At 38.5% G+C, this 23,603-nt stretch overlaps 1 protein-coding gene across 4 annotated transcripts in view; it reads right to left on the reverse strand.

Annotated features, from left to right (window-relative positions):
• CEP192 (centrosomal protein 192) overlaps positions 1 to 22,070 on the reverse strand; it is a 63,287-nt gene extending 41,217 nt beyond the window's left edge. Inside the window, exons 1-18 of one of the 4 annotated variants that reach the window (XM_084511478.1) lie at positions 22,001 to 22,070; positions 21,577 to 21,746; positions 20,692 to 20,817; positions 19,448 to 19,602; positions 17,871 to 17,917; positions 16,291 to 16,423; positions 14,654 to 14,808; positions 11,768 to 11,908; positions 11,091 to 11,436; positions 10,555 to 10,695; positions 8,497 to 8,561; positions 8,226 to 8,417; positions 7,558 to 7,681; positions 5,556 to 5,683; positions 4,075 to 5,107; positions 3,827 to 3,953; positions 2,309 to 2,480; positions 427 to 1,324 (exon numbers count right to left, since the gene is read on the reverse strand). In XM_084511478.1, coding sequence (XP_084367604.1) covers positions 427 to 1,324; positions 2,309 to 2,480; positions 3,827 to 3,953; positions 4,075 to 5,107; positions 5,556 to 5,683; positions 7,558 to 7,681; positions 8,226 to 8,417; positions 8,497 to 8,561; positions 10,555 to 10,695; positions 11,091 to 11,436; positions 11,768 to 11,908; positions 14,654 to 14,808; positions 16,291 to 16,423; positions 17,871 to 17,917; positions 19,448 to 19,602; positions 20,692 to 20,817; positions 21,577 to 21,743 — 4,150 coding nt within the window. In that variant the 5' untranslated portion in view covers positions 21,744 to 21,746; positions 22,001 to 22,070. Of the gene's footprint in view, positions 1 to 426; positions 1,325 to 2,308; positions 2,481 to 3,826; positions 3,954 to 4,074; positions 5,108 to 5,555; positions 5,687 to 7,557; positions 7,682 to 8,225; positions 8,418 to 8,496; positions 8,562 to 10,554; positions 10,696 to 11,090; positions 11,437 to 11,767; positions 11,909 to 14,653; positions 14,809 to 16,290; positions 16,424 to 17,870; positions 17,918 to 19,447; positions 19,603 to 20,691; positions 20,818 to 21,576; positions 21,836 to 22,000 lie in introns of those variants that run through there. The other 3 variants (XM_084511476.1, XM_084511477.1, XM_084511479.1) reach the window with 3 other exon arrangements.
• Between the last annotated feature and the right edge of the window lie 1,533 nt (positions 22,071 to 23,603).

Raw genomic sequence — 23,603 nt, forward strand, 5'->3', positions numbered from 1 at the left:
TTACAGAGATAAATGCCTTCTACTTTCCAGCTAAAACACAACTGAATTTCCAGAGCATGATTTGTCTTCCCTAACTGCAACTAGGATTTGTCTTCCTTATGCGATCAAAGAAAGTGCTAGATCCTTTAAACAGTTGTAAAAATATGGCATGTTGAAATCTAGCCTCTTTAGACTACGAAAAATACCTTTTAAGACCATTAGAAGGACTATAAAAATTTATATTGAATTTAGAAAACATGAAAAGTAGAAAACTAGTTTTAAAAAAAACTAGCAATACCATTTTAAAAAGTATCAAAGGTGCATAAACAATAGTTGTGGTTACACTTAATATACTGCCACATTAATTTTATTTACTAGTCTTTGCATAATAATTTTAGCCATTCTTGTCCAAAGCTATGTTTTCAGCATACTTTTTAAAAGCCTTACCAAGACCAGGTGACATCGAAAAGTCCCACTCTTTTCTACTAGTTCCAAGAGGTTGTCCAGCAAATGATTTTAGGTTTAAGATATTCTTGTTCCAGGAAGCAGAATGTGGATTACAAAGCGAAGCTGCACCCAAAGAGCCAGGACCAAGATTCGAACCCAAAGGAATTCCTACTGGAACTGGATTCTCCACATGTCCTGCTGGGAGAGTAGAGCAAGGAAGCCCTACTGGAAGGCCAAAACCTGCAGAGCTGCAGCCATGAAACTGAGACAGAACTGTACTTCCAGTAGATGGCATATTTCCCAGATGCTGTTGTACAAATGGGGTCGTTGCAAGAGAACGTCCTGTAAGCAACGTGGGAACAGAAGAAATTGCTTGGCTTTCAGAGGTAGTGACATGGGGTTTAAAGCTTGAAATAGGAATATACTGTTCTCCAGATGAGTTTTGATTTAATGGAATATAAGTTCTTAGGCCAGGAAACATAGGTAATACATTTAAGGATGGTAATCCTTGTCTCTGTGCTTTGTTTGTAGGATCCTGCCACGCTTCTGCATCAACATTAACAGAAAGTGGCTCAAAGCTGCAAAATTTACTTGACAAAGCTGATTTAACAGGGTCTAACTCTTTATGATTTGCTGCTACATTTGAAGGAATAGATGCAAGCAGCTTTTCATTCTTTGGTAAACCTTCAGTGGACAGTTCCTGGCCCTGTACTTCATCTTCATGTTTTCTTTTAATAGCTGCAAGATCGTTTTCTTCTGATTTTTCATCAACATTAAACAGCACTCCTTTTCGGTTTCTTTGGCACAAGTAGTCTTCTACATTTTCGTTGGCATGTTCCTGTGAAGGTGTTGGGCTGGATCGAATTATCGTTGTACTAAGTTCACTTGCATTTTCACTCTAGTAAACAAATGGAATATACAATATTATTAGAAATATTATAAATTCTAGAAAAGTAAGTAGGGTTTATGAGACAGACACTAATACCGGTGTTGTATCCAACATAAGCAATCAAGTTTGTCAAGTCTTGTCTGGAGTTTTGTTTTTATAACATCTGTGGCTCTTCAGTTGAAAAAGTTTCCACTGGGATGGATGCTATCAGAGAGGTTTTTGGCTTTTATTTGTGTTTAAATTCCATCCACATTTATACACAGTTTGGAGCAGGGGTGGCATAACAAAGATTCCAGATTTGAAGGAACCAATTGACTGAGATAATAGAATACTAATCATCTTAATCAGCGTAAGACCGCAAGTCTGAACAGAAGTATCACTCTTAGAGTACACTCTTTGCTAAAGCACTAAGAGCAGTCAGAATGATTGTCAGAGATAGATAAATGGTGCTTTCGGTCCTGAAATCATTTAAGTTAAATTAAGTTAAAACAGGAGTTTATAAACATTTCTCAGGGGGTGGGGTAAGAAAAGTATTCTTCCCAACAGCTGAAGCTGAGCAGAAAGGGAGCTTCAGGGGTGACAAAAGCAGATATAGATGCTGCAAACTGCTACCGGAATGCTGCATTGTGTTCCAAGAACGGAATGACTCAATAAGCAATAAAGAAAAATGCAAGGAGAAAACCCACAAACTTTTTTCTTCTTAGGTTAGTAGTTCTTTGAATGTTTGATTATGTTTACATTCACTAGGGTTTGTGATTAATCAAAATCTAGCTCAGAATTTAAATTTCTAAAAACTCAGGAGTGGGTGAGAGAAGAGGGAGAAGCAGAATACCTTTTCCCTATGCACAGTATGTACTAAGCTGTTCTGCAACCCTTAAGGCTTTTCTAATGAACTGTTAAAATTTATTTTCACCATTTAAGAGTTCGTTTTGGGAGGTGGGTGTTTTTTAAGAAAGGGAATCAATGCATAATTACAGATCAAGATCTTCTTACCCAGCGTGTCTGTGGATCATGCGTTACAGCTGTGTTTTTAAGTGTACTGTCAGATGCGGAGACATACGTTAATCTGCTCATGCTCGGGCTTGAATAAACTGACTGAGGTAGCGTATTCTCCTTGCAAGGAGATTTTGGATAATGCGATGTGCAAGTAAAATCAGCTTCAGACCTGAAAAACAAATTCGAAGTACATTGGCATTACAATACATTTCTGATGATACACCCAATGAGTGCTAGACTACTTTAAAATCAATCTACTTCATCATTCTGCTTACTACAGTCAATAGAAGTGAAAAAATCAGCTATTAAATAACCTTTACAAGGTCTGGCTTTGATGTAAATGAAGCTTGTTTTCACTAAATATAAGTTCATAAGACAAAACATCAGAGTTCCACAGCTGCACTCAGATGCTAAGGTCATAGAAAAACCACTCTAAGTTATTAAAAGAAATAAGTATACTTTTATCCAATTAGATCAAAGAATGCCGAATGAAATCATTCAATATCCCAGACATCACATATCAGTATTTCCTCTTCACTGCTGAGTTTCTCTTCATTTCACACACACAAAAATATAGGCTCTCATGTTTGACAAAATGCATCGAGTACCATGAAAACAGTTGAAGTCGCTGCCAACTTTAACCAGAAAAAAACACACTTGCCTAAATACAAATACTTCTGCACTTTTTGATTTTTGAAAAATGCCAAATAGTGTAATTCTAAAGTCACAAACCACATCCTAACTGTAGTTAAATATCAAGCAGTGAACTTAAAGTTAAGGCAAACAATTTAATACCTCTTCTTTTCGGGACAGCATACATAGGCACTGGCTACTGGTCATAGTATATGTTTAAGACTACATGACAGGCTTAGTAGTAATCTTATAATTTATATAGTGCTTCTTATTACTGAAGACCATTTAAATAACATTACCCTTTCAGTTGCTAAGAATTCCTGAAATCTTTGACACGAGATGCAGCTTCAAAATATGAAGTGTTCAAAAACAATACAAATATTTCAGCCCACCCTCTCTCACAAGCAGTGATATGAACCTGAGAATGAAAGTGACTGAAATACAAATCACCAACCAAATAGCTTCATTTGTAGTAGATGAATTGCACTAGAATAACAGTTCAAGTAAATAGAGTATTTTATACCCAAGTTTTTGTGATGATGGAGTTATCTAAAGAATCTGACTAGCTAACGTGCTGGGTATTTTGTATTCTTGCTTTACTGGACAATCCTGAGCGGAAACAGCCACATGCCTGTCCATCGTCTCTCTCATCATGCCAGTGAGGAAAATAAAAAGTTAACAATTGCTTAAGATTGTTCCCCCATACACACATCAAAAGCAAAAAGAAAGGTTATGTCTAAGAATGATGTCATAGTTTAATAAAGAAGTATAAACGTAAAGTATAAACATAAAGGTCAAGGACAAAACTACAATTAAAACTTGATCACTCAGCAATCCTCATGAAGCATTAGTAATTCTTATAACCTGCTCTGAGACATTTACCCTGAAAACGCTGTTCCAGAAGCATCACTAGGAGAAGAGTGTATTAGGGGCGAAGTTGAAGGTCTGAAGCTATACTGCTCATCCTCTAAAGGCTGCAAGTCACATTCAGGAAGAACAGGCTGATGTTCTGGTAAATAAGCAGAATTTAATAACAAGTTTAAGCACAGGATACAAGTCTGTTTTCAGGAAAAGCCTTTTCTATAACTGGTTACATTTGCCTTTTTGGACTACTCTTCAGATTCACTTACCATTACTATCCTGGGAAGTCAGGGAGAGCTTCTCAAAAGTTACATGTTTCACATTCCCACTGCAAGCAGTACTGGCCTCTTTGTTTCTCTTCTCTATTTTTGGACTTTGCTTTGTCTCATCCGTGTTCAATTTCTGCACAGGCTTTGCTTTTGTAGGACTTACTAAGACATATTTACCAGATTGTTTGGCAGGTTTTAAGTTGCTGAGTGACACAGTGTTTCCTGTACTTCTCTCCAAACCATTAAGCGGTTCAGGAACAGCATTTGTTGCTTGATCTGTTTCTGCATCTTCCCTGGTACAACATCTGCTAGTAAGATTGTCAGTCTGGTGAGCAAACAGACTTCTCTGTGACATTTCTATTTTTGCTGATAAAGGAGTTCCACATCTCTGTGCATCATTTCTTGTAGGTGAGCGGATACCAAGTGTATCTAATGTAAGGTCAGCACTTAAAGACTGTGAATGTTTACTATTTAATAAATCTGTCAACTTTTCTGAACCTTTTACACTATTTGTAGTCCTGTCTTCATGCTTGGAAACATCAGATGGATTACAGATATTCTGAGTATCATTTTCTGCATGAAAATAATCCAGAAATCGTTTATCTACTTCTTGCTGTTCATCATGATCATTTAACAAGTCTTCTAGAAAAGCATCTTTATTTCTAACTTTACTCAGTAAAGAGCCATCAGTCGTAAAGTTCTGGACAGATGCGTCATGTTTCACAATACTCTCATATTCACTTTCATGTCCAAGCTCATCTGTCTTTCTAAGGTATTTTTCCATATCAAATGCACTGCTTTCGACATTGTTAGGTAACGCGTGATTAGCGGAGAGCTCCATCTCTTTAATAATTCCAGGAAGAAAACATGTTTTTTTATTTTTAGTTGAGAGTGCCATCATCATAGCAGCTAGCTGGGTAGGATCAGCACTGCAGGAAGCATTCGCAATAGCAGATGCAATTGTGCTAATACTTAGGACAGAATCAGAATGATTACATAAGCCACCTTCCACCTTGTCCTCATGAATTCCATCCTACAACAAAAGAAAATGGGTTAAGCACCAAATTAAGAAATGTGTATTTTAAGTGATTTTGCATTTGCCTAATATGTTCACGTTTCTTGTTAAGACATTTCTAACCTACTGCCAAGAAGAAACACTACAATGGGAAAATTACTCATTTTGTAAACTATGTGGAACTGCTTGGTCTGTCAACCCAAATGAGGAAGGGAGAAAAAGGAAAATGAGATGACAATAGTAACACCTCGCTCTCCAAAGGATCATGGCATTCTAACAAAGTTACCCCAAGAAACAGAAATACCTGCTAGGATTTCAAATGATTGATATAAAAGGAACAAGTTGCTATGAAAGCTTAAATTTAGCCTTATTTAAAGAAGCAATAATAAGAAGAAGTGTCAAGTGACCTTTAAGTGACTTTAGTTCAAGTTCATATGTGCAATTAATAGAAGATACAAAGAAATACCTTTGAGTTACTTTGGGTAGCTACTTCTGTATTAATGCTTTTTTGTATTCCAGCTGCAGAGTCCACCCTATGCCATGCACTTTCACAGCTGGTAGAATTTCCATGTTCTTTTGTTTGTGTTTCCAAGTCTTCTAAGAAAGAAGAAAAAAGACTGATAATTAATTATATCGTCTCAACATCAGCATTCATTGGACACACGTGCTCCTGTAGTGCTCTGTAGGAAAAAACTGCCATAATGGCACAAGTACAAATACATCAAATGTTGTCTGTGCAATACTCAAAGTCTACATTCAGTTCACAAAATTAGTACCATATGCTCATGCTCTTCATTTTCAGGTAGTTTATCACATTATTTCAAGCCAAACAAATCTCATAAAATGGTATTTGCAAGGTACCATGAACACAAACCCAACTCCAGTAGAAAACTGGCAAAGTTGTATCTGAGTAAATCCATTTTTCATATGCTGGAGGGTTTGACAGAGGTAAACAGCAATGACCTTGAAGGAGGACATGTTTCTGAAACCATCAAAACCATTAAGAATCTTCTTGATTACCAGACCAAACGCAAACTAGGAGATATTCTGATGAGATCTATAGGCTACCATAGCACCAAAGCAGTTTCTGCTTAAAGAAAAACATCCAGACTTCCTAGAACACTAAAAAACAAAGTTTTAAAAATGTTCAGCTTAGTAAGAAAATAATTATAAAGCATTTTTATTTATTTTTAATTTCTGTTCTGCTTGTAGCAGATATTTGGAGCTTAGATACACTTTGCATTTCAAGTAATACCCTCCCTCAAGTGGCTAAGCTCTCAGCTTCTTCTGCATTTACTGCTCCTTAAAGAGGAATTGCATACTGACATTGCTGATAAAGATCATTGCCAGTACTACTGAAAAATCAGATGGCAATAACTCTTAACATCCTGGCCATGAAGTGACCTAAAAACGTCCTTCCCCTAGCATTTATAGCAACACTCATATCAAAATAACTACAGAGCACATCAAGGTACTTGTCTATTATTTAAAGCAACAGTTATAGCTATTATTTACCTGAACAGTGGTCACAAACTTCAGTTGCTAGCTAATTCCATGGTTTTTTTTTTGTTTGTTTTTGTTTTGTTTTTGACAAAAACACAGACTTCTTGGAATGGACTTAAGCACACTAACACTTAAAAAAAAAAAAAATTAGAAATGCTCAAAAATATTTGGAACATCCTGGAATGAGGAAGATAATGGCTGTAAAGTTGTTTTCAAGGACATGTGCTCCATAAAAACCTGATGGATGTTTTTCACCAAGTCACTGCATTAATGCTAGAGAGGCTCACAAAGATTGATGTCACCCCAACCATAGCAAGAACAGCAGACACACTTTAAAATGAACTTGCCTTTTGAGCAAGTACTCTTAACTATTTCCTAGGTGTAGCTTGTTAAGTTGATACACAAATATGCAAAGTGCATATTGTGATTTTCACATATAAAATCCTGAAAGAATCTCTTTTTACTTAGAGTCACTCAGATATCACAGAAGTGTATTTATTTATTTTAAAAGATGGTAGGAAAGAAATTAGACTATATACACACGCACAGACACAGACAGCTCATGCCCAATTCTAGTTCTTTCCCTACATCCTCGATACCTGTACAGGCAAACAAACCAGCTTTCTGGTTTCATTTCTTTTGGCAACACATTTGTATAGCTTTTTCAATAGGAAAAAGCTCTGACCAGACTTCAGTTATTACATGGCACTGTAACCAGTGTCTAGAAATGCTCACATTACCAAGAAAACTTCAGCTACTATCTAGTAGTAGAATGCTCCCTCTTGCAACTCTTTAGGCTCTGTGTTTTGTTGGTGCTTCCATCTTCAATCCCACACCCCTGAAAATGATTTGGTGAATTTGGTGAGTCTATTACATATTCTTAACAGTCCTCGCAAGTTACATACAAGTAATTCTTAACTACTGTTACAGACTGTCTAAGGCTGACCCTTCTGTTCAATAATTACCTGTAAACACATCAGAAAGCTGTGAAGTTTCTTGGACAGTGTCACATCCTGAGACATCAGATTGTCTTAGCAAAGCAACAGGTTCCCTTTTCTTCGGAGATGTAATATGGTAACCAAAAGATGGCTATAAAAAAAGTTACCCCAGAATACAGCATTAGTCAATTTAATCATTAATATAAAGGTTCAGCTGGCTTGCAAAGCAGTTTCAGACACAGTGCCTCCCCAACTGGTGTTTGGCTTTTGTATGGCTGAGAAATAACACACCTCCTAGCCTTGCAAGTGCCTAATCAAAATACACACGGTGTGATGCGGTGTGGTGTTTGTGTGAGCAACATTTAATTCAACTACTAGGTGGATTGTTTGTTCAGACCTCTAACAAGCAGCATGTAACATGGCATATTCTCCTCTCCATAATCCTACATATAATTAATTTTTGACCAAAAGGTAAAGATTCCCTGTTAACACCAACCAGCCCTTCATATCAGAAGTTCCAAGCGAGTACAAGTGAGAAACAAACTAATCCATACCTGTCATATATACATACAGAATCTCCTTAATAAGCAAACTTATAAAGTAGTTCTCCAAAAGAATTAGTTACGATGTTTTTAATAACAGCAGTAGTTTTTTCCTTTTCCTTCCCTTGCACCTTCAAACATTATGATACATACCCGTTTCACATCACTATCTCCACCAAGACAACCCAGAGCTTCAGATCTCTGACCAAAGAACTCTCCCAAAGACAAACGTAGGTAACTGGCATCTCTGTTAAGTTCAGATGTTCTCAGAAGAATGCAGCTATTGGCAGATTTCCATGAGCAGTCTGCTACTTCAGATGCATTTAGAATGTCTACTTTTTCTGCCTGTAGACAAAGAAGTTTCAGAAATTGTAACCTGCAAATAAATGAGTGTTATTCTGTTTACATTCAGATCATTATTTACCTGCCCAAGTCTGTGCTCTTTCTCAAATTCTTCCTGGTCTTGTGCAATCATTGCTGCTGCTTCAGCTTAAAACCAGAAAGGACACAAATTAAAACAAGTTGGAATTTAGTAAGCATTAATATTACCATTTTGTGTCATTAAACTAAACTTTAAGGCAAAGATTGCAATGCTTAATTCTGCAACCAAGACAATCTGGGACACACCAGGAGTTGTTCCTCCCATTACAGTGGGAAAAGTTCATATGAAGTTTGCTTTAAAAGAGTATTTCCTGCATCCTTAGGAGCCACAGTAAAAGTAGTATTTGACTAGCTAACTTAGAGGTGAATAAAGGTGGTATCTTATGGCCTTAACACCAAACCAAACTCTCTCTCTCTATATATATATAGTTTATATATATATTTGTAATGATTATGCCATCCACTCAAATACTTGTATTATTTTCATAATTAATATTTAAACAACAACAAACACTTCAGATCTCTTTTCTGAAATTATTTAAAAACTACTTATCAAGAGATGCTGTTACTACCTTACCATTTTGGCCTGCTTAATGATACTTCAACATTGAAGTACGTGGCCTTGTACACATAGCATCCCTAGTCACAGAGGAATACATCAAGAATGGATGCAAACTTGTAAAGTTAATATAGCTGTTGTCTATCAAAGTGACTTATGCGAAGTTGGAATACATACTGTTGAGGAAAGCAAGAAAACTGGGTTGCTCAATAAAGAGGTATTCCAACTGTATCTCCTAACGGCAACATGCCACTATCAACGACATGCTGTTACATCCAGTGGAACTTTAGGTCATTATCTGTTCTTTGATCTTCTGTGCAAGCCATAAGGAATCTTACGAGGACTTCCTGAAGCACTAAACTCTGTCAAGTGAGCAATCCTGCACTAACTACTCTATACAAGAATACATAGTGTGCATAGCTTACTGACAGAGATAGACATGTTATTAGTGAGACTCAAGCATCATCAGATGTCATTTCTTTTCTGTCCATATAAAAAAATCTCTCAGCTGTCAAGCATTCAAGCATCATACTTGAACACTGCAGACAAACAGGCAAACTAGCAGACAGAAAAACACTATCCACGCTGAATCTGGAAGCACAGGTCTTGTACCATGTGAAAAGGTAAGCCAAGCAGCTGGAAAGCTTAATTCCTTTAAAAAACATCAGGTGGGGAAAAAGGTAAATACTCCTGGAAAAAATTTACAACAGACAAATATTCAAATGATTGGACAAGCTGAGTCTGAAATACAGCAAAGTGTCCAAAATGTCCTGGCATTTAAAAAAAATAATGAAGGAGCTCTGCTTCGCTGACATAGCCGATAGGGAAGTTTCTACTACACTGGATCTCATTTGTTTGTTCCAACAGAAAACCACCACAGTGTTGACAAACAATGCTTCAACCAATCAACCCTGTTTGATCTTGCATTCTTAATAAACTGTTCTGCACAGTGTCGTCTTTGAAAGATTGGAGAACCTTGATCAGACATCTACAGAATACATTACCCCTCCCATATGTCAGCCTTAGAAACTAGGAGAGACGAGGAGAAATACTGTTGCATACAATGCTCCAATCTGTCTAGTAAAAACAGATGATCAGAGCATATTTTGGTGATAAGCAATTGGTTTGCCTACAGTACTACAGGCACACCATCCAAGCCTGTATGACAAACAGAAAGGCTGCCATGAAGATCAGTCTGAGACAGTTAAAGGAAAATTTTTTAAAAAGCTATGTAAACCAAGGCCTGGGATTTCTTAGAAGAGCCCTGTAAACATCCCCAGTAGGTTCCAACATTTCAGTACTCACACCACTTCCTGGGAAGAGAAGGAAAAAAGGGAAGAAGCTACCAACTATAACTATTAATATCATTGTAGACTACTAACAATGTCAGATTTCAATAATTTTTGTATCTAAAGTCCGAAGGATTTGCAATGTTAAATACTAACTTTTTAAATACAAAAAAAGTTTTAAAAGGGATTAAAGTTTACTTAACACTATACTACAGATAACAACAGTTAACTAAAATGGAAAAAGATTACATACATCCAGTTATGAAGTCTTCATCTATTTTATCATCTTCAGCCAGAATTAAGTCTTGTTCTTCATCAAATGAAGTATAATAAGCAAGATCAGTCACCCATTTGCCTTCTTCATTTTGATAAACAATGCTATGTGGTATATCGCCTGAAAGATACATCAAATACTGCACTGTTGATTAAAATAAATAATAGTAACATGGTAAAGTCTCTTAAATTTAAGTAAGGAGTTCACTTGCCAAGGGTCAGCAACAAGTTAATGCAGATAACATAGCTGCAACTGTAAGTTGAAGCAGTTTTTAATCAAAGAAGCAACTCTAAATGTTTCAATATAAGTCCAATATACATCAATTGGTATTTTTTGAAAGCTGCAGCTCAAAACTTATTCAAACTACTTATTTCTTATTTATAAAGAAACGGTGGATTTTTTTTAAAAAATAACTTTCACAATTCAAAAAAATCATACCTAACAACTTTATTTCTCTTTCCATGTAAACAGTCTAGCCACAATTGCATACCTAGGTTATATCTAAAGCAGCCTACCTTTGTCTGCTGGAGATAAAGTTGTGTTCTCACAGCTGTCTGCAGTTGGAGACAGGTAAGCATCAGCAAGACCAACTTCACATTCAGTTGAATCTGCAGTTCCAGGTGCATTTGCACTAAGAGGAATTTTAGGAGTGGTGTAGGGCTCCGAAATTGCTTTTGCTGGATGTAGTACTTCTGCATCAGAAGCGGCAGCCTGATACTCAGAAGAGGATTGTATTTCTTGCTTTGAAAGAGCACTTGTGACATCAGCTTCATGGCTGTCCATGCACTGAAGATACAGTGAATCCAATCGCAACTCAGCAGCACTGCGGGAATCTAGTGCATCTCCGCTAGTCATGGAGTTCTCAGGGAAAAATAATAATGATTTTTAAAGTGTCAGCATTGCATTTGTTAACTGTTTATGTTAATAGTCCTAGGTTAAAAAATAGCCAAAGTCAACTATGTTTGAAAAGTATATCTAGACAAATTATTATTCATCTTTTATAAAGTGAGTTTGGGTTGTTAGTTCAACCTCTTACAAGTTTTCAAATGCACTACTTTTTAAAAAAATATTATATATTTTATATATATATATATATATATATATATATATATATATACACACATACATACACACAGAAACTACTGTCTTATTCTCTACATTATAAATAGAAATTTAAATAGCAATTCCATACCAGTTGCCTTATTGCTCTGGGCAGCATCTCTCTTTGCTCTGGACATGCAGTTATCCCTTGGTTTTGTGAATCTTCATCACTAGCATTTCCAGAGTCTGCTCCTGTCACTGCTGGATAAGTGTCAGGAACCCGAAAGTCCTCCTTAAATATATAATAATAATAATAAAGATTTCAGTTGCACTACAACAGATATACTGAAGATAAGAAAAGATATAGTTATTTCTATAAAGTTTAAAAATATATTTCCAGTAAAGTGTTTGTTCGTGTGCCACTGCCATCTCTGGCTGCCAGCACTACGGAAGAGGACAGTAACTCCTGGCTATGCCAACCCACAGAACTGCCCCACTGAGCACATGCACAGCAAGAGGATGGAGGATCTCTTCTTCCTCCTACTGCATTCTTTCACAGTCCTTAACGAGTACACCATACTGCCTCTCTTCTCCTCTAGAACCACTGCTGAATAAGGACCAACTCAGCACCTGCTGTACCCACCCCACCACCCTCTACAGTGGGGTGGAAGCAGGAACATTACACAAACAGGAGAGAGCTGAGAGCAGATAACATAACTGCTACTTGCACTCTTCACCGTGGCCACAGGGTCTCAAACAACCACCTGTTCCTTCCTTCATGTACAGCTGTAGATCAGCAACTGGCAGCCTCTCCAGAACTACTGTTAGGGAGGTTAACAGAACACTTCCCACAGCCTGGAAAGTCTGAAGCCAGGCAGGGAATTTCTGAACCTATCAAGCAACACCTCCTTAGAGTCATTACAATCTTTCCTGTAACGATTTTTAAGCAATAAATAAATTTTATGACACTGTTTTTTTGAAGCTACTTGACAAAACATTTACCTGTTTGAATAAATCACACTTTCCTATTCTGGTCAAGCGTGCAAGTGTCAGTTTCCCATCCAAGCAATCTGTTTGTAACAGGCTTAGCTGCTACGCGAAGCCAAGCCAAGAAGCAGCCAGCTGCTGCTCTGTGCTTACCCTCCACACACTGACTGCCTCTCTAAGGCTCTTATTTCCTCCCCTAGAAAACTAAATCTTCATGATGCTGTTCACTTAATAAAACCTTGAAGATTTTTACCCACAACAATAACCTGGTGATTGAAAAGCTCTTTATAAACTAGTTGTACACTACAAAATAAGCAGACATTAGTGCCAGCAAGCATTACCTTAATATTTACAGAAATAAAAAGTAAAACTAATAGGAAGTAATATTTTGTCAGAAGTGAATTAAATTTATTTTCAAAAAGGGTAACAAATATCTTAATACAAAACTCCACTCCATCCTTTGAAGACTGATGCAGTTAGGACTTTAGCTTTAATTAAGAATCAATAGCTGTAACATGTAAAGTAGTTTTGTCACAGAACCATCAGAATAAAATGAAGCAATTCCTACACAGACAACATGTCCATCTCCTGGACGTTACAAGCAAGATCAATAGGTGGCCTTACTTGCCATTCAGCTGACCCCCCCTTGTTGGTGGTGGTGGGGAAGGGGTAAAGCAATATTTTATGGGTATAGACAGCTTTTTTATTCCTCATTAAGGTTTCTTTGCATTCAGATGCTGGTAATCGAATTTAAATCAGAAGGCCTTCAGAAGACTATGGTGTCAGTACAGACTTCAGCTCTGTTACCAATGTTTTCCTTATTAAACACAAGCAGATCCCAAATGCTTGTCTACAAACACCTCGCCATTTTTGACACTAAAACCTCTGCTAGAAAGCTGAAAACAATGTTTAGAAGAGATATTCCTACCATAATGCATTCAAGAGAAGACCTCAGAGATGCAGTAAGTTCAGACTAGCACACATGACACAGAACTCTAAAAAAGAAGCTCCAGAAAGGGCAGACTGAACCGTAGCACACATGAAGTTCATCAGGCACAGGCTAGCTCTATCTTCAGCAACTGCTGACATACATCCTACCTCACTGTCACTCTGAAAGGTCAAGCTAGCAATCCAATATCACATGCTAATATCCTAATGGATACTTGAGTAACGTGCTGCTCAGGACATTATTTCCTTTTCTTTAGGACAAACTATCTTACAGCTCAGAAATGGATATTTTTTTTTTTGATTTATTATCTGAAAAATATACTCTTGTAATAAGGTCTAAGAAATGCAGTCTCAAGTAGCCCAGCAGGAAAAGTCCTTCTTCATGAAACACTACTGATGCAAAGTTAGTTATTACAGGATTTCTGAGGACAAGTCTCCATCATCCCAGAGAAGGGAGAAATCTACTCTTTAACAGTCTAGATTAAATTTTTCCTTTGCAAGATCAAGTAACAGAATTGACTGCACAGAACTGCTTATCAGGAAAAATAAGAAAATGACAAAGAGGAGTGTGAGGAGCAGTGTTAGGGGATGGAAAACCTGAACAGAGACTTGAATATAGAAGACTCCTATATAGATAGTAGGTAGACACCTAATAGGGAGTAGGAAGTTCTTAAGCTTTGACACTAGCCTTCCAGTTTAACACCTCTCAAAACAGCCAGCTACTTACCTAATTTCTTCATGCCTTATCTCATAAACAAGATCTTCTGTAACAAGCATATGTACCAGTTGCTAGCTCTGGACTACGAAGAAGAGGACAATAAATATAAAAATAGCTACCTAACTTCTTTCCTATTTTCCTCTCCTTCCAGGGAAAACCTTGCAAAGGTAAAGGAGAGTCAGAATCTCACTTGATCATTTTGTTTGCTAATTTAGTGCTGTATTTACTGTCAAAAAACATCCTTTACTTACAGGCTACCTGTTGGGCAGTAGTTGGGTTTGTCAGGAGAAAAAATCTATTCGCCCTGGCAGACAACCTTCAAAGATGTTACCCTGCTTAAGGGCTGTTGGGCATGCAGAGTTTGGGACTCCACTTTAAACTTACCTGAAGAAAGCCATTTTCAGACAGCTTCAGTGCTGCGTAGCATTCTGAAAGTTTCTTTACATTCATGTCTCCTCTCGTTATTTCTGGTGGTATCAGCTGTTCAAAATAGGCTTCCAGCTGGTTATCAAAGAACTCTTCATCATCAATATCATCATCTAGTGAAAGAAAAGAAAATACCCCACTCACCCTTCATATTTAATAATCACCTGATCTACTATCAGAGCAACACCACAAACTTTAACACAGAGACACAGTCGGATCAGAATTATCCTCTTTTTCCCCCACTCAAAAAGAATTGGGTCACAGTAACACATGGCAATCTTATGCTGTGAGTAGTGATATACAGAAATACAAGATGCCCATAAGGTAGCATTTCAACTCCCAGACGAAGTCACTCATCTTCCTTCAAAGTGCTATATTCCACCACATTCAAGCTACCAAATTGTATATATAGTCACTTATGAGTGAAAAGCAAATATATGTAACATTTTTCAAACTACACTGAAACTGGCTGAAGCATCATTCTATTTTAAAGATTTAAAAAAAGTGCTGTTATTAAATACAGTACTATTCCTACTGCTCCCAAGTAAAGTTTATACAATTTCAGGTTTGTTTTTTTAAATTTGTGAAGGTTACAGGGAAGGGAAAGTTCCCAGGGCTTTCGTTTGTTTGTTCTTAAAGTCTCAAACTTCAGTCAGCATTTTAGGTCATGGTTAAAAACACTCTTAAAACCATTGTAGAACATATTCCAAAAAGAAATCCAACAGTTTTTATTATTATTTCTAGAATCCAGTGCCTTGCCTGCCTTTTCCTATTAAAAACAGTATACTCAAACAGGCTTTGTATTTACAAAACAAAACAAAAAAAAGAATTGTGGCTGTTTCCACATATCATAACCCAGGAGGGGAGACCTACAGCTGGCTAAGTTTATCCAATCTTTGAAAACCTTATCTTTGAAATAAAAACTAATACTATCCTCAGAACCAAAGTTCACAGAGATCATCTCTTTTAATCCTAACTGAAACTGTAGTTGGGGTTACCACTGTGTTATATGAATGCCCACTCTTCTACCTCTGTTTCTGATTCACAGTAATTTTTTCAGATTATCCTTTCCAGTTGTGATCTTCTTTGAAGCTCCACAGCTACCTGCTCCTGTTACAATTTCAAGAGTCAGTTTCCTCAATTAATTTGTATTAGGAATATTAAAGAAAAACAAGATTTTGATGAAGTGTAATCCTGTATGAAATACGACCGTAGAACTGTTCGGGTAGCAAGGGACCTTAAAGATCACCTTGTTCCAACCCCCTGCCATGGGCAGGGACACCTCCCACCAGACCAGGTTGCCCAGGGCCCCATCCAGCCTGGCCTTGAGCACCTCCAGGGATGGGGCATCCACAGCTTCTTTGGGTAGCCTGTTCCTGGGCCTCACCACCCTGTGAGTGAAGAATTTCCTCCTAACACCTAATCTAAATCCCCCCTCTTTTAGTTTAAAACCATTCCCCCTTGTCCTATTGTTATCTGCCTAAATAAAACAAAACAAAAAAGTAATAGCTTTCTTCTCAAGAAGGCAGTAACATTGTGTCAGAATTCTAGGCTCAACTACCCAGAGAAAGTTATAAAGTTCTAAATGCTCTTACCAGTGGAATCTCCTCCTAAGCTTGCAAGAGATGACAGTTTCTCATTTTCCAAAAAACTTGAAAGGCTATTGCTAAGATGATCACTTGAGGTTTCACCTTCTGCCAGCTTTTCAGAAGGTTCAGATGGACCAACCTGTAAAAAACATCCAGAGAAAAATGCATCTAGAAGTTATTAGCTATTGTATAAATCCACTTAATAGTAAATAACTAAGGTGGTCTAATAACATTCTAAAATCCCCCCCGTCACTTTCTTCCTCCATATCCCAGCAAACATTCTAGTTCCTATGAATTTTGCCTGCTAGCTTCCAGAATGGATACGTGCAAGAGACACAAAGATCATAAAACAGATAGAGGGAAAAAGAACCTGAATAACACCAAACATAAAAGGTTTCAGAACTAAAACACTGAACCACTGCATTAAAGACTTAACTTGCTGGGGGGGGGGGGGGAAGGGGAGGAGCGATAAACCTCTCTTCATTCAGTAAGCCATAATCCCAGCTTAAAGTATGAAGTAGGAAACACTCAAGTTGTTCCTATACTGCTATAACAATGCTTCTTCAGAAATCACATGCCAGATCAACCCTTTGAAAAAAAAATAAATAAATAAAATCAACAAACAGAAATTCAATGTCTATTTTGGTTCTGTCTAAACTGATAAGCAGTTCATCTTTGACAGCTACCAAAAACTCAAAGTTCAGAAAGGGGCAGACAGTAGATAGTTGGAAAAAACTTGAATTATGGTTTTCAACTGACAGCCTGTGAGCATTTAACTGCAAGTCACTGGTTATTGGGCCCTTAGAAAATAAAAAAAAAAAAAAGAAATCAGTTGAAAGAAAGCTAAGTAAATACTAGCTGACACATGAAGAAGCATGTAGTTGGCCAGTATCTTGCTACAGCCTGAAGCATATTTTCTATAGGGGCCACAGGAATTCCCATTCCCACCTGCCTTATAACTCTGTGCTTGTAATTATCAGCTTTTCTGAAGCAGTGGACAAAAGCAGCTGAAACTCGGCCCTGTCAATACCCTGCGTGCTAGCTCTGGGTTACAGAGGCAAAAAAAATAATAATCCAGGTGCAACAATAGGATTGGGATCTTACAAATGGTGCAATTTATGTCGGGAACACTAAAGAAACCATCTGAACTGATACTCCTCAAAGCAATTAACAAGTTCAGGGGCAAGGCAAATCCGGCTGACATTATCAACTTCAAATTCCAAAAGCGTTCAGAGAGGTTCCTTCAAGGCTCTTCATTAAGCTAAACTACAACTGCGATAAGAAGATCCACACATGAATAAAGAATGAGAAGACAGCACAGGGTAGGAGTAAACAACAGCTTCCACAATTAAGAGAGATCAGGTGGAGCCATGCTCCCATGGTGTTAATTATGTTAAGTGAGCTGGAAAAAGGAAGCAAAATGAGGCACGACACATTCAGCATCACAGTACTTTGACAGCCTTCAGGTCCACCCGAAGAACAACAAAAACTGATCAATTTCCTCCCTCCTCCTCTCACAGAGTTAAAACTTATGAGATTACTACTTGAAAAAACTTTAATTGCACTATATTTAGAAAAGGTTTCACCTTGTTATTCTTAATGTCTGGAAGAAAACATATTCCAGTTGGCAAATCTGGAACAAAAGAATGTAGTAAAAAAAAATATCAGTATGTTATACTATTAACTGATAGCTATTGTATAAGAGAGCAGGCAGCATCTTGAAGATCCTGTCATACACTATAAAAATAACCCTGAAATGTGTTATCACAAGACCAAAATATGTTCTTATAACAATTATTAAAAGTATCTTGGAAATAATTAAAAAGACAGGGCTTCATCAAGGCTAAAACTGTAAACATTGTCTGATCATTACTGACTGAAGGACTTCTACAGAGCAGTGTAAAAAGGTAAGGAATCCCTCGTTGCACCAAGAGAAGCAGGAACAGCAACAAGTGTTAAATTCCACTGTTGCATTTCACCTGTTGAGCCAATACTTTTTTTCTTTTTTGATCACTTGGAAGCAACTTACAATTTTATTTTTACTATATCCACACATAATCTAATTGTAAGTCCTACAAGACAAAACATTTTAGACATGCACACACCGATTTTAACAAAAAAGATTCCTAAATAAGTAATAGATGGGAATAAAAGCAGTTTACAGACTACAGTCCTAATCATTGAATAAACCACAAATTAAAATTGGATGGCTAAGCAGCACTGAGCACTACCTAGCCCAAACACTGGGCCTTCCCAGTTTCAAAGGCCTCATGATTTTTGCTGCCATAGTTAAGTGCCACTTCCTCAAGACTACAATAATAAATGACTGAAGACAGCACTTGACTTAGAATTGTGCTTTAAGAGCTCCATTTACACGACAAGCCATGCTTTCGAATCGAATCTGTTCTTATTAAATTAAGAATATTTACTTCATGAACATTCAGATAAAATTTCGAGGAGACTAGAAATAAGTGTTCACTAAGTATATGTACTGAATTTTTAAGGAGCCAGAAGAATTTAACCACAGGACTAGCATTAGCAAGTCCTTCCTCTTCCCCCCAAGTTGAACGTCAACAACCACACATTTAAAACAAGTTACAGAACACTGTTTTGCTTCCACTGTTCTAGGCATACATGTATTTCCAGAAAGCACAGTTCTCATGACAAGTACTTCAAACCACTTTTTGATACATCACACTAGGAAAGTATGAACTTCCACTTTCTACAGCTGCAGTTAAAGATCACCCATCAGAGGCTGGAACAGGTCAAGAAAAAGGACATTAATTAAGATATAATTCCATAGACTTAAACCAACTGAAAGAGGTTAGAAAACAACTTACACATACTTTTTCACAGGCAAAAGTTCCTCAAATAAATTCAGAGTCCTATTTGCATTCTAGTTACAGCATTTTACAGCAAGCACCTTTTTTTTTTTTTTTTTTTTTTTTTACCACCTTCCTGTCTAGCTTTTTTGGATAGAAATCCAACATGATGTCAGCCACAAGCTTTCTGTGTCCAGAGTTTGTTCCAATTAAAAAGATTCGTCTTCAAACCCCATTTACACAATGTCACAAAACACTGAAAGGATCAAGAGAAGACACCTAGGCAATAACAAGCTATTTCTACTGACAATAAGCATGCAATCCCTCTCCAAGTTTAATACCTTCCAATTGTTCAAGTGGTAATAAATCAAGTAAGGTATTTTGACGGTGATTTGAATGCTCAATGACATTCTGGCCTTGATCACCATATATCGAGCAGGATTCTTTCAGGCAAACACTAGCAGGTTGAGGTTCTTTAACTTGAGTAGCAACTTCACTAAAAAAAAGAAAAAGAATTATTTCAATAAAAAAATAACAAGATTACATATCTAGCAACATTACTGTACAACATTCTCTCTATATAAAGATTTGAGAAATTGCCCAATTTTAATACCTTCATCTCTAGAAAGCCAGCTGTTCGCATCAACATAGATCCTACACATCTTTACTTGACATAACACAGAGATAGTTATCAAGATCACCAGGGCTGCCTTTTCACAACCTAAAGTGTTCCACTGAAGCACTTACTGTAATTTAATGTTAAAATATGCCCCCTTTTTTCCCTTGTTTGTTCCTTTCTCTTGATTTTTTGCAATAAGTGAGAAAAGTGTAAAGGGGAAGAGGTTTATGCCATGCAAGTTCCATAATCCAAATGAGAGCAGGTCAAACAAACACTAACGATTTTGCTAAGCCTATAAATACCAGTATACCTCTCATAACATTACATTAGGGCCTAAATCATAAAGAACATTGAACATAAAGAATATTGAACAGAACTACTTCAAATTTCATTAACAGCTTTTGTAATTCTGCAGGAAGGTTACTTTTCACTTCTGATAAGATGTTAAAATTTACACGCTGAGTAAAGTTAAATATTTTTGCATTAATATTTCATGTCTTAATTTTATTTGAATTCCAAAGTCAAAACTGTGACTTTTTAAACTTAAGTACATGCACGTTTAGTCAATTAGACAGCAGAACTCTGTTCGTGTAGAGCTGCAGGCCTAAGTGGCAGGGTTGCACGGGATTGCACATTCTCCTTCCCCTTCAGAAAACACAGGGGAGCTGTCTTCGCAAGGAAAGCACCTGCGTGGCAAGGTAAGACTCCACTTTAGGATGCTGGCTGCTGCTGTAGGGAAAACACACCACTTACGGGGGAGTAAACAGCACCATCAGAGATCGGGGCAGCTGGCAGGAGGCACATTATTGTCAGAGACCAAATTCACCCTGGTTGTTATGACTGACGAGGTATTTTCCAAATCCAAACATATTCCACTATCAGCTTATAGAATAGCTTAATAAATCTACATATTATATACTGGAACGTGCATTTTAGGAAAGAACTAGTTTTAGGTATCTCACTCACAGGTCATCATGAAAGCTGAGGGCAAATCTCCCCATCCGCTCAGGATCTGACTGGCTACCATGAGGAGACTGTGACAGAGGTGACTGTTTCCCTTCTTCTATGTAAGATGCCAGGATATCAGAAAACCTGTGACGGTTGGGAGGGAAAGCACAAAACAGAGTTGTTCTAATATGCATTTCTCACAGAACTAGAAGAAAAGTCATATTTGAGGGCCACTCATCTTCTGTATGTTTAATTACTTGAAAAGTTTAACATTTTCCAGCCTATCTGTTTTTACAGATACATATATGCACCCTGAACGATCTTCTCCAAGCTTCTGAAGTTCTTTAAAGAAATACCACTTCATCTTTTTTTTTTTTTTTTTGTGACTATTGCTGTCCCATTAGAAAAGCACACTTCTGCAAAGACAGGTTATCTCAGTCTGATCTTACTTCATGGTAAGTCACACAGGACAGCAAGGACAGCAATAAAGCGAGCAAAGGCTTCAGTTGTTACTCTGTGCCCTAATCCTTGTTGAACACATCATTGTAGGTTGTGCGAAGTTTAAATTGGTATCCACAACACTACATCTTACATTAGCTTAGATTCAATTAACATAGAAACCACCTGTAAAAAATACATGTTCTCTGCACATCCTCCAACTTGAGTATACTAAGCTGAAGAACCAAGTTAAGCTTGATTAGTGTCTTTTTATTCTGAAGACTAAACTACTCTTCTAAGAATTATTTTTTTTAAAAAACACCTTACATGTTATGTATGTAATCCACATTTTTGACTGCTCTTGATTAGTAAACAGTTCTATCGCCCAATACTGCATCCAAATAAGCTTTCCTGTCCAAATTAAGCACGTCAGGGCAGCTAAGAAGCGCTAATCGGCAGCCTCACCTGTCGTCGCAGCCCGCTTTGCTCCTGGCGACGGTGGAAGCGGCGACGGGCAGGCCGGGGTTGGAGGAAGCCGTGACATTGCCCAAGGCGAGGCTGGCGCTGCTGTTCAGGGAAGCGCCCAGGAAGCTGGGGAAGGTCTCGTCGGCGATCCGCCTCACGTCCTCCATCCCCTGCGCCAGGCGGTCCCAACGCCGAGCCCCGTGAGGAGGAGGAGGAGGAGGAGGAAGAAAGGGGAGGGGGAGGCCTCGCGCGGGCCCAACCGCCAAAACTTCAAATCGTTAAACGGGCGCGCGCGCGCCTCAACGCCACGCAACGGCCCCAGCGCGAGGCAGCGCCACCCCCCCCCCCACTCCCACACACACACACACACACACACACCCCGAGCGCACCCAACCCTGAGCCTTCGCTCCCTCCTCTTCCTCACCTGCTGCGGGGCGGCGGCACCGGCCCCGCTCGCAGCCCCCCGAGCCCGGGGAAGGCAGCCCCGGCCGCTGAGGCCGTTAGCGCCGTTAGGGCCGTTGGGCGGGGCGGGAGCTGCCTCCTCCCCTCCCCTCCCCTCCCCTCCCCTCCCCTCCCCTCCCCTCTCTTCTCCTCTCTCCTCCCCTCATCCGGGGCCGCGCGTTGGTGTTGGGGGCTGAAAGATCGCTCACGGAGTGGCATCGGGGTTTTGTACTGCGTGAGGGTCAACACAACACGAACGGAATAAAGAAAATAAACAGAAAAACGCGCCCTGTAAAAGCAGCGGCCGCCTGCAACGCACAGCCCGGGAAGCCGAGGCTGGAATGTGCTGTGAGCGTGCACAGGGTAACGCGGTATCCTCTTTCAAGGGGATAAAAACACTCCTCAGGGAAGGCAGCCTTTCAAAGTGCTGGATACATTTAAAATAAATTTAAAATACTGGAAGTGGCTGCTTCAATCCTCACTCTTTACACCCTCCTGTAATCTCGCTCCCTCCCTTCTGTGGGTTCTGTGGGTTCTGCTGTTTGTGTCCAAGGGCCCGGGTCCCACCCGTGAGTACAGCCCATAATCCTGACTCACGTGGGCACCAAAGATGACTAAAGATGAATTTGAGAAAGTGGAGCCGGGCAGCCGAGGATGTGGAGCAAAAGGACTTGGTCATGAGAGGCAGCAGTGCAAAATGGCAGGCAGGGGGAAAGGCCAGTGTCAGCCACAAAAGCAGCAAGAGTTCAGCTGCTGAAGTCAAAGCACTTGGCCAGGCCAGTGGAAACATGACTCATTTAAGCTGAAAATGTTAACAGCATTCTCCCATTGGTAAGAAGGGTGACTGGAATTCGTCAGGGTATCTAACAGTGTTCAGCACATGAACATAACATGACCGCGTGTCACACACTAAAGGGTTACCCGGCCTGCGGGTATACAGACTTCGCAACAGCAGGTTTTGTGGAATTCCATAATACACAAGGACACAGAAGCTTTATTTCCTAAACTCTTCTGCTTTATCACAGATTACTAAAAACACCACCAGCAAGTTTACATATGATTAACGAGGCAAGTATATATCAAGATATTAAACATTATTACCAGAAAAGCAAATATGTTAATAGTATAGCAGATATCAGGAATATATATCCATATATATATACAGTCAGCCAGGCATCCCCAGTGAGGGTCCAATCTGTTTAGGAAGTTCTGTAGGAAAAGTTTGTGTGTGGACAGTTCCCAGAAAGAGAAGCTCCATTCTGGATAGAAAACAAATCATTTTTGTATCACAGAAACCAGAGGGCCTAGGACACCACTACTTAAAGCAGCCAACAGATGCCGCTAATTTCTATTTTTCAGCTGAAACAGCTAAGGGATGATCACGTTTACTACTCAGACAAAAAATAAAAAAATAAAAAAAAAAATAAAATAAAAAATTAGTTTTACCAGACTATTTTTCTCTTCTTTCAGCTAAAACAGCCAATAGCACTTGTCAATTCCCACTTCCTCAGGACATTTCAGGGTATACCTCAGGGTATTTCTCACCTTTCCAGTTGATAAGCTGCTGTTACACTTCCTTGCTTTTG

Source organism: Aythya ferina (assembly GCF_964211825.1).
Source record: "Aythya ferina genome assembly, chromosome: 2".
Lineage (NCBI taxonomy): Eukaryota > Metazoa > Chordata > Aves > Anseriformes > Anatidae > Aythya > Aythya ferina.